The sequence below is a fragment of the Euprymna scolopes genome, chromosome 4 (genome assembly GCF_053919585.1).
Source record: "Euprymna scolopes isolate OS-2025 chromosome 4, ASM5391958v1, whole genome shotgun sequence".
Classification (NCBI taxonomy): Eukaryota; Metazoa; Mollusca; class Cephalopoda; order Sepiida; family Sepiolidae; genus Euprymna; species Euprymna scolopes.
In genome coordinates this window covers 16,966,096-16,986,660 of record NC_136485.1, presented here as the reverse complement: position 1 = coordinate 16,986,660, position 20,565 = coordinate 16,966,096, and the positions used below count along the sequence as shown (strand labels likewise).

Genomic DNA, 20,565 nt, shown 5'->3' with positions numbered 1-20,565 from the left:
TGTGTATTAATATCTTAATGTATTAATCCCAACCAAAGAAAAAAACTCAATACATACAGGAGTAGAGCTTGTTTTAAGAGAAAAAAACATGCAATGCCTTAATCAGCAAATTCTTGCTATGCTATGAATATAAGTTGCTAATTCTTTATTGTCCTTTGATGAGAACAATATCTTAGAACTCGCAGAAGAAGGATTTTGAAAATTATAGTTCTGTGACTTTTTGTGATTTTGAGAAATTTAAAAGATCTCCATTTCCATTGTATTGCCATTGGTCCTAACCAAATTCTGGTTTGCTCCAAGAAAAACCAACGATCCAACTTTTTTTTTGAAGAAGAAGAATACACATCCGCCTCCAATGAGTAGTTTGGGGGAGTTTCGCTATTTAATGAAACAAGTGTAAGATTTACTGCATAAACCTATGAATAAAATCTAATATATAAAATCCTGATATCTGCCTCCCTATTTTCAAACTCTATCTCCTCCGAAACTAAATGTCGCAGGGCTGCTCAGATGATTGGATTTTACGGGTCTTTCTTTATAGATCTTTAGCCGGTTTAAATATTTGTTAAGGGCTCAAAAATTGGTCCAAATTGAAAAAAATCGTTATTGATTTTATACCTTCATCAGTTTTTTTCATTTTTCATTTTTAATCTATTCATCACCAGCTTTGAATGCTACTGTGTCGGTTTCAATTCTAACTGATAGCACCAAAATACTTTTTTTTATTTTGAAATTACCACATTATAATAATATATACAAAATGTTGACAAAAAAAAATTATATTTAAGCGTATTTTACACGCGGGCAAAGCCAGGCGCATCTCCCGCTAGTACTATAAATGTGAATTCAATATATATTTTGGTTTTGGAATGATAAGTAACAAGATTCGTGTAATTCAGTAAAGGAAGATTTTAAGGGAGATAATCCAATTAAGCTGTTAAGTACTGCTAGTTAATTCTGTTTGAAACTGGGTCGATTTTGTTTTTTATAATGGTTAAAGGGAAGTAATTCAGGCCGTTTGAGCAGCATAAGTGATTAATAACTGATGCTGGTTAAACAACCTATTCCTTTAGATTAAAAACTTAATTCATAGACTAAATTTGTTAAATAAGCCATTGTAGCACGTTCTGGACTTATTAAATCATAGTCGCCTTCAAGTAATCAATGAACCGAAAACACAAACGGCCTGACTTACCTCCCTTTAACCATTATAAAAAATAAAATCGACCCAGTTTCAAACAGAATTAACTAGCAGTATTTAACAACTTAATTGGATTATCTCCCTTCAAATCTTCCTAAGCAACGACATAAAAACATTTCTCAAGTAAAATAACTATGAATCTTCAGACAGTAAATAGTTTAGAACACTAAACTCGAAATGTCCTACAAGGTTTATATATATTTAATACACCCATTTTACTTTATTCTCATATTCAATCAAATTCTAAACCGGAAATGCTATTATATCCATGTACCAATAGCACGATAATATATAAACATTACTTGCCACTAATACAAAAATAAAACTAACCGTAACATCTTTACCAGGTTGTTACGGCCATAATATAAATATAAATACCAAACTTTTAAAAATTCTTTTTACAAAAAATCAATCATTGGGAAATAAAGGAATTTAGGAGCCAAAAAAATGGGATATATTTAAAAAAAAGTTTTTTTTCTTTTTTTAAATGGCTTGGGACTCCTCGTAAAAAGTTCACATAACTCTATTCTGAAATAAGGATACGAAAATTAGGCGATACATTAATATTTAAATGGGCTTTTCCGTAACCACAACCAAGGTAAATGTTTCTCGCATGCTTTTCCCGTTAGGGATCCCCCGCCCGCCTTTTTTTTCTTCCTATTCAAAAACTGCTACATTGCCTAAAGTGTGTTTATTCATAAAGTTTGAAGAAATGCTATTTTTTTTTAAATTTTCAACCGATATAATGCTTGAAATTGTCGAACTAGACATTGAAACAATTGTAACATAAAGTGAAATACACTTTTTGTTGCCATTAACACCTTGTCTTGAAGTCTTGATTTTTCACACACAGTATATATATATATATATATATATATATATATATATATATATTAAATTGTGATTCAATGAATTTCAGAACACCCTTATTGAAATGAAGTGGTTGAGTTTCATATCAAAGATTTTTATTATTCTAAGCAAGACAAAGAATACTTTTGAAAATTAATCTCCTTAACCTATAGGGTTTCGATGTCTACCATCTCATCAGAGGAGAAAAAATATTTTTAAAGGTAAGTACCCTATTTGCTAAAGTCAGTGAGACATGGAAAGTCAAAGTCAAAATAAATAGGTGTATAAGCTTGAATCGAAACCGAAATAAAAACTTATATATATATGTATGTATATATATATATATATATATATATATATATATATATATAACTTGAGTTCCTTGAGCCATAATGAAAATCAAAAGCTTGGTTTCTCTACTTAAACAGACGCAGCTTGTAGCATAACACATAGCTTCTCTATATCTCATTCCTAACACCGGCAGTTACATTTCTGATCCGTCTCCCAGATCACTTCTAGATCTATTTCTGACCACAGTTCCTGATGATTGTGTCACGAATGACTATAATCCACTCACGGGCAACATCGAGTCTCCACGTTAGTATATTTTATCTTGAAAAAAGTTATTTATAGGAATTCAATCTATTTTCAAGGCTAGGGCATTAATTCCTCGGGTCTAGGTTGGCCTGGGCTTATAAATTTGACTTGTTAACTTAGGTAGGTAACTTGAAATTCTTTCCTTTTCATGATTTCAAAGTCAATAATCAGAGCAAAACAAACAGGAGTTTTACCATTCTTAGCTACTCAACATTATTCAACTCTTCACCTAAACCGTACTGTAACTACAACTGAAGAATATTTTCTTCGCCGAAACATATATTAAAGCAAAGTATTTCAGCTTTATCCGGCTACATTTTACTTGCTCAGCTTATAAGCAATATGATATATGGATTCTGTTTTGTCAATCACTCTGCCTCCCAGCGTTGCCATTCGCAACTTGGTAGTGCATCTCTCTACATCTCTTGGCCTTAATTACCTTTTTTTACGAACTTACCTCGATGTGACATGATTCAAATCATAATAGCTCCAACAGTCCGGCTGATCTCTGACCATCTCCAGATCCACAGCTTAAAATCATAACAACATTAACATAAAATAATGACACAGAATATAAATGTCTATTTTTGTATGAACAAAACTATAATAATTTTATTCTATCGGCGCAGCTTTTTTAAATATATACTACGAGAGAGGTTCTAAAAGCAATAGCTTCTATTTTTATTCCGCTGGAATAGATCAAAAAGTATTTCAGCTTTTTGATGGCTTAACTTATGAATGCATGGCCTTATCTCTTTTGTGAAGATATTGATGGTTTAAGACTCTACGAAAGCAGCTTTTTTCATGGACGTGGGTCAGAAGCAAAGAAGCATCATTGAATTCCTGACAAATGTGAATTAGAAATTATAATGACCATGTAGAAAAACAAATTTGGAGTACAACGAGTCACTTGTTTTAATGATACTACTCCCGTTTATGTAGCTGTTCACCGTTTTAGTCTTCCAGTTAAAAAATAGGAAGCATTGCATTTGGAACGATCCTTGTAGTACTTTATATACTTGAAATTCTTCGAAGGGTTTATCACGGTTATATTTGTATTGCAAATAAGATTATAAATTTATAAGGATTCCAATAATATTATTTGGGGGGGGGCACTACATAGTTTATACTATATTAGTCTTTTCTTTTAAAATAGAAGATAGCTGAAATAGTAATTCGTCTGCATTTAATGTGAAAAAAAATGCATTGTTGTATTTTTTATTTTCGGTACATAAATAATACACAGCAGATAAATATGTTGTAAATCAAATATATATGGAGCCTTAGAATATCAGTAAAAATATTCCGTTTTCCTGAAATAAATCTCACTCTTCAATTATTTTCCTCTCCCTTCGTACTTCTCTATGAAGATTCATTTTGCCCTGTTGTACATGTTTTTATCTCAATTTCGATTTTTCTTCTAATTCGTTACATTTCCGTCACCATTACCCGTACATTCCATGCGTTTCAATCCCCTAGCGGAGTTTATAATCATATTATTATCTTTACTATTCTATAAAATAAAAGAACTGGAGAAAACTGGATATAATCAAAGGCAATTGAAGAAACAGTAATATCGCTTTTCCTTCCTCATTAATTATTATGAAGGATTTTATCGATCGGCAAAATGAGACTCGAAAAATCAGATTCCTGATTTCTATTATACAGTTTCTATTTTTTTCTTCTTTCAGCCTTGCTACTTACCTTCAAGAAATCAGAATTTCCACGATGATAGTTCATTACTTGATCCGATACGAAAGACAGAAGTGACACAGCAAATAACCAATGAAAACGATCAGAACAAAACGAATATACTCAACACCTGCTTGAATAAAGATGTGATTAGAAATAAAAAAAAATATGAACAATAGTATAAAAAGAAACGTTTTAGTGATACGAAGTACATTAGCCATTGTTAGAAACGGAATCTCTTTTAGTGCATATCTATTGCTTCTTTTGTGTGTATAATACGAAATACAGGTGTTCGATTACATTATTAAGTTAAACTGGTTTGTTTGAAGTTGTAGTAAGGCCAAAAACATCAGACAGAAAAAGCATCAGAGATGAACAAGCACATGTTAATTCGTCTGTAACTTGCTAGGAATTAAGAAAATAAAATATAACCGTAAGATGCATAGGCTTGTGACTAATGCTGAAATATCTTTCTCTCTCTCTATCTATCTATCTATCTATCTATCTCCCCCCTCTCTCTCTTTCTCTCTCTCTCTATCTATCTATCTATCTATCTCCCTCTCTCTCTCTATCTATCTATTTCCCTCTCTCTCTCTCTATCTATCTCCCTCTCTCTCTATCTATCTCCCTCTCTCTCTCTATCTATGTATCTCCCTCTCTCTCTCTCTCTATCTATCTATTTCCCTCTCTCTCTCTATCTATCTCCCTCTCTCTCTATCTATCTCCCTCTCTCTCTCTCTATCTATGTATCTCCCTCTCTCTCTCTCTCTCTCTATCTATGTATTTCCCTCTCTCTCTCTCTCTCTCTCTCTATATATATATATATATATTACGCTCTCTTTCTGTCTCTCTTATACCTAATGTTTAAGTAATAAACATGGACAACATGGAAGCCGTACTTTCCATCACACAACTGCGATGGATAGGACATGAAACAAGAATAGAACACAACTGCATACTAAAACTCATATTGTATGGAAAATTAAAACTGGGTACACAAAGATTGGTGGGCAGAAACTCCGTAACAAGGATGTTATAAAGCAAAAGCGTCACGACAACGTAATGGATATGAACACAAAACATTGGGAAGAGCAGACCAAAGTTGATGGCAGAGTAGCTTTCACCCAGGAAAAGCAGAAGTAGAGGACAAAATATAAGCTAGGCCTGAATTAAAAAACATTACCAAAGGCATAACCAATGCACTACTTGGGGAAACTTTTTACACTGAGCGTGGGATGCTACAACATCATACAACGCCGTAGGATAAAGTACCGAGACCGAGTCATCATCTCCAGTGATGATGATGATGATGATGATGATGATGATGATGATGATGATGACGACGACGACGACGACGACGACTCTCTCTCTTTTACTTTTCTTTCGCCCTTTTTTCTCCGAGTCACGGATCAGACTGAGCCAAAGTCATAGGCGAAACTTGCTGAACACTACCTCGTATTTTTGTTGGACTGTTCAGACTAGCGCACGTGTGTCGAGTTTTATTTTCACACAGTTTCGTTTCGACATATATCTAGGCGAACTTGGGAATCTTTCTGTCCAATTCGTGGCTTACTTGAAAAGTAATTGGTAAAATCCGGCTGTAAGGTTCCACTCTAAAAAAGAGCAATCCTCAGTGAGATGTATTTCTACCCAGTTATGGCTGACTCCTTGAAATTATGCTACCCCGTAGATTGAATAAATAACTCAGTTCGAACTCCGTACAGATTTCCAAGTTCCAGAAGTTACGAGGACAAAAACGTTGCGACAATAGCAGTCAACATGAGAACAGCATTCCGTAGAATTCAAATCTCATCAAGAATATTCACAATCAAAAAATTCTCTTCTTGTTCGCCCTTGGAGTCTTTCAATAATCAAAATTCAATTAATAAAATAGTATTAAAATATTATATATATATATATATATATATGTATATATATATATAATAATTTATAAAATATATATAGCGATTAAGCTACACTGAATATTCAGTGTAGCTTAATCGCCATATATATTTTATAAATTACTAACTAGCTCTACCTATGTATGTAGCACTTCTGAAGTAAATACTTAAAGTTTAGGCATAAATCTATATTTTCGTATATTAATTTTATGTGAGTAAATGAAGTAGTTATATATATATATATATATATATATATATATATATATATATATAAACACGACACGTAATATGCAAAATTGTTTGTAAAGAACAAAAGTTAATAGAAATAATTTAATTCTACACATTTTAATACTAAACAATGCAAAATATAAAGTGTTTAAATTTACATTATCGAAACTGAATGTATGTGATATTTTAAAAAAGACGAGTCATTACATATAGCTCGCCTTTTTTTTTTTTTTTGCATAACTATTGATTTATTTACAATGATGAAAATCCGAAACATCTGGTATCGACATTGTTAATATATATGATTTATAATGCTGATTGCAATCAGACATATGCTGATGAAACTCGAAGCGAACTTGATAAGCATAAAAGAAATGTAAAAATAACAAGTGCTTTAGTACATCATTCTCCCATATATTAAACTATAATTATTTTATTGCTTTTTTTAGTCCGAACATGACATAATGCCACTTGGATTTAACAGGCTACTATTTCTGATAAGATCTGCAGGGAGTTGAGCAGCAAGATGTATGTTCCCATTACACATGAACTTCTGCATGTCAGTGCATTAAAGAAACCAGGTATCTTGGAGAGAATTACAATGTATATCAGTTCTAGGGAAACAACTTTGATTTAAAGGTCTTCTCTGTATTTAGGGATCGCTATAGTTTAGGGTAGGATTTGGGTGAAGTTAGACAGGAGTATTTAGCGATACGAGGGCTAGAATTTTGTCGGAGCACATTCCACTTAAATACGTGTAAAATAGGCACAGAGGTTAAAGTTGGGATGTCATTAAAGGACCTATTAGCTTGGACACTTTTTTTTGAAAACTCTCGAGGAGCGAAAGACTAGTAGCAATACTCTATGCATATGTTTTATATTAAATAAGCTAAGACAAATTATTTATAAATAAATATTACAGAAAGCTAATCATATACACTGCGTATAAAATTATTAACGAGTTTACATTTTTTTTTAATATTTAAGGAACAAGTGAATAAACACCCATGAAACTTTGAGAATGTGCTTACAATGTTATTCAGCTATTCCAGTCCGAAAATAAAAGTATTTAAAGCAGTATTAGCGAAACTATGACAGGAATAGGAATATCTGTTGATTTCAGTGTATCAAGTTATTAACGAAGTTGAGAAAAAAGAACACACTATACCCATTACTTGTTTATTGAAATAATATACAAACATTACATAAATTAGGAAAATTACTTAGAACACAATAACTACATAGCCATTTATACGTTGACATAATTAGTAGGGGATATGCGATCCTTTTTTATGAATAACTTGTAAAGGACGTTGGCCCACAGAATTAGTCAAATTTGGGATTTCGTCAACAGTTATTCCTCACCTCTTGGAGAACATCCCACAACTCATCTTTGCTCTTAAATTGGCGTCCATGTGCATAGAGGCGTCGCTTCATGATACTCAAAAGCTTCTCAATTAGATTCAAATCTGGTGAATTTGCAGGCCACTCCATTTTCTGTCTCCCAGAGAACCCCAGTTGTTGCAAATACTCATTGCTTTTGTTTGCTGCGTGCGAGGGGGGCATTATCCTGCATAAAAGTAATGGTTCTTCTGAACACCAACCTTTGCTCCTTCATCCATGGTTCAAAGTGCTCCTTCAGAAAAGCTATGTAAGCATTTGACATCATTTTTACGCCTTCTGGGACTCTCCATGGGCCAACTAAAATACCTCAGATAATCCAAGCCCAAATCATTATGCAACCACCACCTTGTTGGCACCTAAACGTTGATAACGATGTCGTCCATCTAGGACCCATTCCTTGCTCCAGCTATCTGGGTCATCAAGAGTTACATGCACTTCATCCGTTTTAATGTTGTCCTCTGCCCATTTTAATCGGTTCTGTATGTGATTTTTCTTTAATGGAAGCTTTGTCACGGCTTAACGGACTTTGCAAATTATTTCAGAAGGCGACATCGAGTACTTTTTGAGACATTCTTTAATCCGGCTTGGTCAAAGACTTCTCGACTTGTCTGCCCAGGGTTCTTAACAACTTCACTTTTTATTTGGTACTCATTTTTATTTTTTTGTCTTTCCAAGGCAGATTTGGAAATCGTCGTATACGTTACATATAATTAAGAAGCAAGTTCTCAAACAGTTGTGCGTTGATTGGCTTCGACTAAGACTCTGATTTGATTGTTTCTAATATCCGATGGCCGACCAATACGCTCATCAACTTTGAAGATTCTTGTCTTCGCCACGAAATTTCTTAAACTACCAGTATGCTGTGCGTTCAGTAGTGGTACGTGGGCCAAACGCTTCGTCGACATCGCGGGCTCTTTAATCAGCTTTTCGATCTTGCTTGAATTAAAATAAAGAAAATTGTGCGAATTTGCTTTTTCTATCTTGTATTTAACATTCTAAAAAGAAGATATAATTGTATTAAAACGATTACGCGGGGAGTTATAAAGTAAAAGTTTATAACGAAAACTTATTAGAAAATATATCATTTGAAATCCAAATAAAAATTTTCGCAAAACTTTTTAACCTAATAATTTATGATTTCATAAAACTTTTTTTAAATGTGTCTCCCGACGTTTATGTGATCAATTATCATTACCAACATTTTTATTCTTATCCCAAAGATTTGCCCAGTGATGTCTGTTTTTAGTAATGCTATGGAACATTTAGTTTGTCAAAAAATAGAGAAAGCAATAGGTTAAAATCCAGTGAATGCGGTGTTCGGTTGAAAACATAGGCACTGGTTTTAACGATATTCTCAATCATACAGTCCTGTTATATTATATTTTTGATGGTGAATTGAAATGAATTGAAATTATTAAAACTGACAGCTTAACTTAAATAAACACTTGTGTTTCGTTGTTTAAGAAAGTGGATCATTACTATCGTATACGGCTAACGTTTGTTTTACGTGCCAACTTTTAGAAATTGAGTTCACACTATGTTTACTATTCAGAATTCTTTGGAATTCATTTGCTTGATTGAAGCATAATCTTTATATACAAGATGTTCTTCCTGATGTAAACTCAGTAATGTTTTGAGATCCTTATAATTTCCTTACTATTGACATGACGGCTTCATAAAGATAAGTGAATATTATCAGCGAATCACACATACTTGTGTAAATACCTCATGATGAATTTAAAATTTATCTTTTTTGTTTTATAAATTCTGTTAAATAAAGAATTATGTAATTAATATTGGCCAAGTTAGTAATTTTAATATAGTTCTTGCTTATACTGAGAAATTCTGTAATCATAACTATTTTGTAATCAAACACAATGTTTTATTATATTTTCATCCCTAACAAGAAATAGTGCGACTGTGATGTAGGGGAATACTATCTGGGGCATAGTTTGTAGGGATTCTATGTCGGGAGTTGAGCAGCAAGATGTCTGTGTACATTACACTTGAACTTCTGTATATCAATACAGTCAGGGAAGCAGGAACGCGGAATAGAATTTCAAAGTCTAGCTGTTCGAGGGAAGAAACTATTGGAGTAGACGACTTTCTTCCATCTAGTGATTTCTACTGTGAAGGGGTAGGAGTTTGCTGCTTGTCGGGTTTGTCTGACGTATTTACGTTGAGGGGGACAAGGGCTTGGAGTTCGTCGGAGAACCTTCCATGAAAATACTTGTAAAACAAGCAGAGGGATGCAACATTTCGTCGATGGAACAGCAGTTAAAGCCTAGTTGACAATGCATAGCAATTAGGTTGGCGACTCTCTTTTGTACCCTGTTTAAGAGGGAGAAACTAGCAGTAGATGCATCAGCTCCTTATGTGGTAGTTTAATTTGCTTTTAAAAATGTATATAAGAAAGAAAGACGGCTTGAAAATTAAACAACAGTACAAAAGGAAAAAAAAAAACTGATAACCGCAAGTAGTATGTGAAATTGTCTTTAGTGGAACTGAGTTTTACGTTTACACTTGTTTTATTCCTTATCTGTCTTTAATGCAATATGTAATGTGCATCCAGGAGGCAAGCGCCCGCGTGTTTGTGTGTTGTGTGGGTGCGTAAGAGAAACGGACGAAAAGGAAAGACTTACCTCGGGGCCGGCTCGGCGTCGCCGACCGAAAATAGAGAAAGAAAGATCAAGATGGCGGCCGCCGTCTTTTGTAAAGGATGATATCTCGCAAAATCACATGAATTCTCGCAATATGCAAATTTAGCCGGCCTGCAACGGCCATAAAAGCGGGTGATTGAAAGACGTTGGGAGAGCGATGATTGACTTGGTCAGGAATCGTGTTGCTGTTGCTTCTCGTGCCGTGTGGGTGTGAGCATATCTTACCGTTGTTGGGACCGTTCTGAGTAACCGATTGTTGGGTCCGTTCTGAGTAACCGTTCGCGTCCGTCTAGGTACCTTGCTAGTTGGATTCCGTGCAGAACCGGTGTTTACTGGTTATTGAATTGCTTTACGTTGCTGCAACATTACACATCTACAGAGGGCGCAGTACTTTTAAAGGACTCCCCTACACATTTTCTACACAATATATATATATATATATATATTATTTATAATGACCAACTTATAGATAGCAATGGTGTCTTTAAGAATAGATATTATACTGATTCATAATTTGCATGTGACTATCAATCAACCATGGCTAAGCTGATATAATATGGGAATAACATAAATAAAGGCGATATAGAGTAAAAGATATTAGCACGGAATGAGAAAAATAGAAATTGCCAGGGTTTATTGATATGAATGTAAAAAAAAAAACGAAAGAACAAAAGTATCGACTGAAACTACAGAAAATGGTCGTAGACGGCGGCCATCAAGACCGCTATTAAGAATGCATGGAAGATGTTTACGGCCTTCAAATTTGTGAGTACTCTGACAACCGTTACGAGATGCTGTTTCGAAAGGCTAAAGTGATCCGCTACAGTGTTCGAAAGAAACGTAGGATGCCAAAAAATCTTAGGAACGTGACGTCATTCAGATAAGGGAAGATCACCTGTAATGATAACGAACTGTATGAGTAAATTATATAATGATTAGAAAAAGAACTGTATGGGTAAATTATATAATGACTTAGAAAAAGAAATCTATCCAACTTTGAATGTACCACTAGAATATCATTGATTTGGAGAATTTTAACTAATATTTTGAACTACAAGAAACGTCATAACTTAATAACATCGTCATAATAACCTCGTAATAACACCAGCTTGCAATTTGTCACGTTTTCCTAGTAATAAAATATTCACTTACTTTGAGACAATACGACAGTATTAATAATTTCCCAAATGCAAAGATATATACGATTCATGATCGGGGCAAACTTATGAGATGGACTTTGTTTATCAAAGATTGATATCTTGTCCCGTTCTTGCAATACACGCACTTATTGTCTTCATCTCATTTTGACTTTCTATTTACCTGATTAAACATTTTTTCCAAATTATTTTAAATGTGTATTACTATGTATTACATTCACGTTGAGTTTAAGTACACTGTACTGCCCTCTTTTCACACAACCGTGCAGGCCTTTGAACCTTCACGGTTAATAAATACATCACGAGTATCTCAACTTCTTTTACTAATGCTTATTCGCATTGCATATGGATTCCTCTTTTAATATATATATATATATATACATATATATATATAACTACTTAATTTACTCACATAAAATTAATATACTTAAGTATAGATTTATGCGTAAACTTTAAGTATTTACTTCAAAAGTGCTCAATACGTAGGTAGAGCTAGTTAGTAAGTTATAAAATGTATATGGCGATTAAGCTACACTGAATATTCCGCGTTTATAACTTATTATATATATATATATATATATATATATACTTATCAACACTGTGGTTCCATCCTGAAACACGTACATCTTATGATCTATCAACCTGTGCTCCTGAGGAAAGTAAACAAGGATAAGAATTCTACTATTTAGAGTGTTTCATATAACAAGCATCTGTTGCTTTGTTATGGCATTCACACACAAGTCGCCTTTACGGTTTGTCATCCATCTTGCTCAGTGATTTACATATCTTTTCCCTAAGTCGTAAGATTTATTAGACGTCAGTTTAATTTGCATTACATGACTTATTCCATACGAACAATTTCGAACTTATCTACTGATGAAATACGACATTGTAAACAAAATATATACTAGAATTTATGATACGTATAGAGTTTTACGTTTATTTTTCTTTTGTTGTTCCTTTTAAAGTCGCTTGAATTAGACATAATTCGTATCGAATCAAGTTTCCATTAAAATAACATGACAGACGTATAACTTCAAACGATTATCACCTCATTTTCGACACTACGGTTGACATCGGCGAATGGATTATTGCATTATTAAACAGGCTGAAGAAGATTGTCGCCAATTATCCTACAATACAGAAATAGCAAACAATAATGAGGCCGAAGCGTGCAAACTTTCAAACGGAAAACTCTTCAGATGAGATGAGTTCACATGAACGCACGGCATGTTTACAAATCTTTATTCTTTCTATTCACATTTTCATGTTTGCATATAATTATTTAATACTTGCTGAAGTAAAAGTGTTTAATTAATATACAAGTATGTTTCACGCACTCTCTCATTTTCTCTATTTGCCTAAATTTAAAGCAAATTCTATAAAGAAATTTATTTTCTAGAACTGACCGCTTGTGGAACTCCATACCGTCGGTCTGCTTTCCAGCTGTCTACTACAGGGTTGTCTTCAAGTGCAATGTATATAAGCTCTTAAACCGTCTTTTTAAATAATCAATTTTAACCACTACTTAGCATTACGCTATTACTTTACTGACAAGCTATGTTCACTAACATTTATCCTTCAGTGGCTTTCAAGCCTCAATAAACGATGAATTCTTTGTAAACATAGTATGTATGTGATCATAATTTAATCATTCTTTTATCAATGAGAACATGTAAATAAATTTAGTTGTAATGATTGATTTGAAGTTGGATTTCAGATTCCAGAGTCTCCATTGATATCCATAAAAATACTCCTGCATACTCCTATGCATGTCTCAATTGTATAATACGGTGTGGCACAAACTCTCAAAATTTCAACCGGTGCAAAACAGGCTTCTAAAAATTAATATAGCTCAATTGTATCAAATATAAACATACGTAGGCATAAATACTAGTTTCTGTAGGTATAAAAATTATTAATATTTATTTAAATATATAATACAGTTAAATATATTATATTTAAATGTATTATAGTTAAATATATTATAGTTAGATATATTATAGCTATAAAGCTGTTTTAAGATTTAAGAAAGTCCGCACTTGTAATTTTTGCAAAAACTGCAAATTTAAGCGATATTTAATGTAACTGTTTAAACAAACTATACCTCATTTGATTTGCCTTTTATTTTTCCATAATTTACCTCTTTATATTTGATTTTTAATTGAAATATTCTAGTGTTCAAGTCAATTTAAGAAAATAACTTCAAATTGAGGAGGTAAAAAAAGTCCGCACAATGGAAAATTGTTATTTAAATGTACCTTCAGGACATTAATGCAACACAACTACAACAGGAACACAATAAACTAGTTAATATTTAGTAGCATAGCCGTTCTGCAATTTGACAGCCTGCAATCTTTTGGGAATCCCTGTAATTAGACTGCAGGAATACTTCGGGGAATGGGCATCCCACTTTTCTTTATTTTTTTGTCCAAAGTTCTTCCAAATTTGAAATTTTATCATTGCGTAGCTGTTGCTTGAGACAATGCAATACGTTTTCGATAGGGTTGAGGTCTGGAGATGGTGCAGGCCAATCCAAACACGGCATATTATGCTCTTCCAGGAACCTCTTGACATATCCAGTTGTGTGAATGGGAGCATTATCTGCATAAAGATGGGATTATCATCTAGATTTCGACCAAAGTGGGATAGAAAATGCTCAGTCAAAATATTAATGCACTTAGCCGAATAAATTTAACCTTGCAAGCGAACTATAGGCACTGGAACACTGGGACCAATAATGCCCCACACAAAAACTGAACCTCCACCATCTTGCAGCGTTGAAACTAAGCACCTAGGATTTAATTCTTCGTCTTCCCTCCGACGGATGTACTGCCTACCATCAATGCCTAACCTATTGACTTGCTTTAGTTGCTAAAAAGCACTTTTGACCAATATGAAGTCATGGTCTTCATTGCATCTGACGAAAGCCAGACAATGCTTTCTGTTCTTTACTGAAATCATTGGCTTGCGTCTTGCAACATATCCTCGCAAATTAAATTCCTTTAATTTGTTCTTGACAGTTGAAAAAGAGCACTTTTTAACAAGATTGAACGGTTGTTGGATTTGGGGAGCCGTTTCAAATCTGTTTCTTAGGCTGCGGATCTTGATAGCATTGTCTTCCTGTTAGAAGTAACTCTAGTATGAGCAAATGTAGGGGCATTACGGACACTGCCAGTGTTTTTGGTGCTTTCGTACTGTTTTCTCATCACATTTCAATCTGAGGCCGCTTTATCGATTAGATAAACACGAAAGGTGGAGATTAATGAGCTCCTGACGATCACTAAGAGAAAATCGTGGCATATGGACTAAATGTTACGTTGTATAACCTGGAATAACAACAATTACGATTAGAGATGCTTTGTTGCCTGTTGGTGAATATTTTAATCTAATTTAGAGGCGATAATTTAAGCTGCTTTTAAGCGAATTTGTTGCTGCGGTCTTTCTTTTTGCCTCCTAAATTTGAAGTAATTTTTTTTTAATTGACGTGAATACTAGAATGTTTCAATTAAAAGTCAAATATGAACATGTAAAATTATAGCGGAATAAAAGTCGAATCAAATGAGGTATATGTTGTTGAAACAGTTGAATTTAATTTAGCTTAAATTTGCAGTTTTTGTATTAGATTTGAGCATTATATTAAGACTTACGCTTTGTATTAGATTTGAACATTATATTAAGACTTACGCTTTGTATTAGATTTGAACATTATATTAAGACTTACGCTTTGTATTAGATTTGAACATTATATTAAGACTTACGCTTTGTATTAGATTTGAACATTATATTAAGACTTACGAAGAAGCGGTTATTTTTTTTTTTTGAAAACAGATCATTCAAACTTCCTGTTGTTGAATACTCAATCTGAATACCTACTCTCAACGCCCACCGACATTCGCATTCATAGATACTTAATTACTTTATATTCACGTGTTAATTGCTGATGGCATGGATAACAAAACGCTCGCTAGAGACGTTAAGGATGGCTTTGTTGACTGGGGTTTTATTTCTGACCAGCAGTAATTATCACTATCATCAATGAGAATTGCATATATAATTTCTCTATATCGAAATAATTTGATTACCTATGTTGCCAAGGTGATCGTTATATCAGGACCCAACATTTTTCTATTTGATTCCCAGAGGCTTTTCAAGCGCGTCGCTGAGTTTTCCTGGTCAGCGCGATTCAAAAGATTCGATTTAAACACATTCGACCAGAAGTTAATACAGTGACAGTAAATGTTCTCTGGATGTAAAGCTTACTTTGTCGAACAATAATATATAACATGTTCATCGCTCAGTGTTCTAATTGAATGAAACAATTTTAAGCTTTTCAAATAATTGAAGTTGCAGTTTTTCTCTTTATCGATTAATTCTATATTTTTATTGAATTTTTAAAGCGTCAATAGTATTTTATAGGATCATTTGTATCGGCGCCAATCGGTCAATCATATATGCCATAAGTTGTAAATTAAATCAACCAACAAAAACTATATATGTCATAAGCCGTAAATAAAATAAATGAAGAAGAATGTCAATGAACTATAGAAATCGATTATAGGTTTCAAGATATTAAAAAAGCTAAACTCCACTTTTATAAATGCGTATTTGTTTATTTGATCTATACTTTATAATACGAAATATATTAACAGAAAATACACAAAACAAACATCTATAAAAAAAAATTAGTATATCTAATGAATAAAACTTATTTGAAATTTAAATAAGATATATACTGATAATTTTTTTCGGGTCTATCAATAACCATAATCATACGCAAATTTGTTAGAGCCCCCTAAACCTCAAAACTTTCTAAAGACAATACGCAATGATTCAATCAAACAACAACACTGTTAAATTTACATTCATAAAATTCAAAATCTAATATATAAATCTCACTATGTTTGTGTGTGTCTCCGTTTTTTTAAATGGTATCTCCTCCTATACGGATGGTCGTTTGACGGCGTGCAGTAGCTCAAAAGATTGCATATAGGGTTCAGAATTTTATTAGAGGTGTTTAATTGATTAGAACAATTGCTAAGGAATTCAAAAAAGAGGTATAAACTTGAAAGAAACGACAACTTAACGAGCATAGCGCTTATGACGCCGTTGTTCGCATGCGAACGATCTGTAACAGAGATTTATTTATTTAGTACATTTATCAGATTACTACCATAGTTGTATCTTTTGTGCAGCGCGTTGCGTCCGCGATTACTAGCACCAGTCTTGCAGGTTCGAGCTCCCCCGTTGCCTTGTTTTTTTTCCTATATTCCTGACTTTTAAATGTTACGTAATAATTATACAAGAAGACATTTATATTAAAAAAAAATATGGAAAAAGGTTTTTGCTGTATATAACCTAAATGTCATATTCCAAATATATAGGATATGTTATATATCGGCTTATTTGTTACATTCCAATAATCACGTAAATAGATCCAGTAATGGAATTTTGTATTGAATTCATTCCTAAACTATTTTACTGATCATTATGAATTTTAAGAGTGTGTATAGGTTTATATATTTGTATGCATTGGATTCACTCCTAAACTAATTAACCGATCATTATGAATTTAAATTATGTGTGTATGATTATATATTGCTATGGATTCACTCCTAAACTGATTAATAGATCATTATGAATTTTTATTTATGTGTATATGTCTGTGTATTTTGCACGTATTACATTCACTCCTTAACTAATTGACCGATCATTATCAATTTTATGTGTATATGTTTATATGTTTCTACGTATTGGATTCACTCCTAAACTGATTAACCGATCATTATGACTTTTAATTATGTATATATGGTTATATAATTATGTATATATAATTATAAATTGTTATTATTGGATTCAGCCCTAAATAAATTAACCGATCATGATGAATTTTAAATGTGTGTATATGTTTATATATTTGCATGTATCGAATTCACTCCTAAACTAATTAACTGATCATTATGAATTTTAATCATGTGTATATGATTATATATTTCTATGTATTCAATACATAGAAATTCACCCCCAAAATAATTAACCGATCACTATGAATTTTAAGGATGTGTATATGTCTGTATATTTGTATGTATTGGATTCACTCCTGAACTAATTAACCGATCATTATTAATTTTAAGGATGTGTGTATGATTATATATTTCTGTGAATTGGATTCATTCCTAAACTAATTAACCGATCATTATGAATTTTATCCATCTATATATGATTATATATTTCTATGTATTGGATTCACTTCTAAACTAATTAACCGATCATTATTAATTTTAAGGATGTGTATATGATTATGTATTTCTATTATTGGATTCACTCCTAAACTAATTAACCGATCATTATGAATTTTAATCATGTGTGCATGTTTATATCTTTCTACGTATTAGATTCATTCATAAACTAATTAACCGGTCATTATGAATTTTAATTATGTGTATATGATTTTATCTTTTTGTGTCTTTGATCAACCCCAAAACTAATTAACTGATCATTATGAATTATATGTAATGTATATATCTGTATATGTCTATAGATGTCATATTCCAAAATTCACATACAATGTTCACTTACTTTGTTAATGTATTTATGTGTACAAGGAATTCTATCCAAGTAATAAGGTACTTGTACAGTATAGTATTCATATGAAAAACTTATGTAAAATCATTGAGTAGTTTCATCTTTATATTAGAAATAAAATAATTGACCAGTATCCTACCAAAGAAATAAGGTACTTGTGCAGTATAGTACTCACATGAAAAAACAAAGAATATCTTACCTGTGACGTACATAAGTTATTAAAACTGTAAATTCCGTTAAATATTCGAGTAACTTATATCTGAAGAATAATGTGCTTCTTCACTATAGCACCCAGATAAAAAAAACAAATTCTTAGCCCTGACGTACAAAAAAATTAGCAGAAAATTTCATAAAGTATTGAGTTCTTTCATTTATAAATTAGAAAAAGGTACTTGTACAGTATCTTACCCAAGAAATAAGACACTTGTACAGTATAGTACCCATAAAAATAAAGGAAATTTTACTTGAGACGTACATAAAAGTAATCAAAACCGAAAATCATGTAATATATTCGAGTAGTATGACATTTATATAAAAATATGCTGTTTACTATAGCACTCTGATGTAAAAACAAACTCTCACATGCGACACACAGAAAAGTTAGCACAACAGAAAATTATGTAAAATTATCGAGTAGTTGATCTATATCTTAGAAATGACGTACTTGTACATTATCCTACCCAAGAAATAAGGTACTTGTGTAGTATAGTACTCATATGAAATAACAAAGAAAACCTCCCTGTGACGTGCATAAAAGTTATTAAAACCCAAAATCATATGATATATACAAGAAGTATGACTTTTAAGTGAGAAATAAGGTTCTTCTTCACTATAGCACTCTGATGTAAAAACAAACTCTTACCTGTGACATACAGAAAAGTATGCACAACAGAAAATTATGTAAATTATTTTAAATATGTATTGTGTATTACCCACCCTAGACAAGGAATTTTTTTATATATGTGCTGTAAATTATTTTAAATATGTATTGTGCATTACCCACCCTAGGCAAGGATTTTTTTTATATATGTGCTGTAAATTTCCTGTTCTTGGAAAAGTACACTTATCTCATACCTATAATACCCGTCCTAGGATAGGTAAAATATTCTTTTGCTCAAGATGGCAAATGATGCATAGACATCAAAAATTCCTCTATACTAAAAATAACAGGTATGTTCAAAATTTTTCTTTTACGGTCCCGAGCAGCGCCGGGTGGCCTTGCTAGTATAGAATAAAATGGGAATAAAAAACGATAACTGGATTTCATAATTTATAGCGACGTATTTACTTTAAAGATTTTATATTGGCAGCGTTCGGACATTAGTGAAGGTGGGAATTAGTGGACGCCTGTTGATCCGATTTCATACAAGCCCCTAGAAAATAATAAAGTCTTTAGTAATAATTTTATCTCTACTATTAGGTAGGTGCAAAAATAATGCCGTTTACACACACACACGCACACACACACACACACACACACACACACACATATATATATATATATATATATATATATATATATATATACAGTTGAACGTCAAAGAATGACCTTATTTTTTAACATACCTAATACTTTCCTACTATTTGTTTTTCTTGTATTGCAAACAGTTTTACAGTGTTAACTCAGAGAAATAGGCGGTAAAACATTTATAAGATATTTCTGTTATTAAATTTTCTAATCACTCTAATTTTTCATAGGAAAAATAAGAAGAGTATACCACTTACACCAATTATTTATTTACTAAGAAAGTAAGTTATTTTTATGCCTTTATGTATGTTTCATATGCATTAAAATAAAATTGTAATGCGTAGAAATTACATAATCAAATCGATGTTCTTAATAAACAAATAAATTAGCATCTGTGACTATTGTGTGCATAGGTATTTTATTATATAATGTAATTCACTTGATTCTTGAACGGATTAATATTATGTTAACGAAGTACTGTCATCTTAGAAATGGCGTATCTTTTCATAACGATGGACACCAATGTTTTTAATACAGCATTAAGATATTTCGTAGTTCTTTATAAAATGTAAAAGCAGTGCATTATTTATCAAGTTTTACGAAATAATGGTTTTAAACTATACACTATAATTCGCTTTGAAAATAATAATATAACAGATGCTTAACATAAAAATACATACAAACTTGAAGCAATATATTAAGGATTTTATTGCAAGAAATCATTTCAAACTTAAGTGCAACAAAAAATTGGAATATAACAAAGAGAATTTGAATATAACAAGCTTATCGCGTATTTTTAATAATTTTATAATCCAACTCAAAA

At 32.2% G+C, this 20,565-nt stretch overlaps 1 protein-coding gene across 2 annotated transcripts in view; it reads left to right on the top strand.

Annotated features, from left to right (window-relative positions):
- The window catches only part of LOC145266863 (uncharacterized), a 504,991-nt gene that overhangs the window by 117,800 nt on the left and 366,626 nt on the right, over positions 1 to 20,565 (top strand). The window contains exon 2 of one of the 2 annotated variants that reach the window (XM_080122657.1): positions 4,339 to 4,605. The exons of the other annotated variant lie outside the window; for it this stretch is intronic. Within the exon in view, the coding sequence (XP_079978783.1) occupies positions 4,339 to 4,518 (180 nt within the window). The 3' untranslated portion in view covers positions 4,519 to 4,605. Of the gene's footprint in view, positions 1 to 4,338; positions 4,606 to 20,565 lie in introns of those variants that run through there. 2 annotated transcript variants of the gene reach the window in all.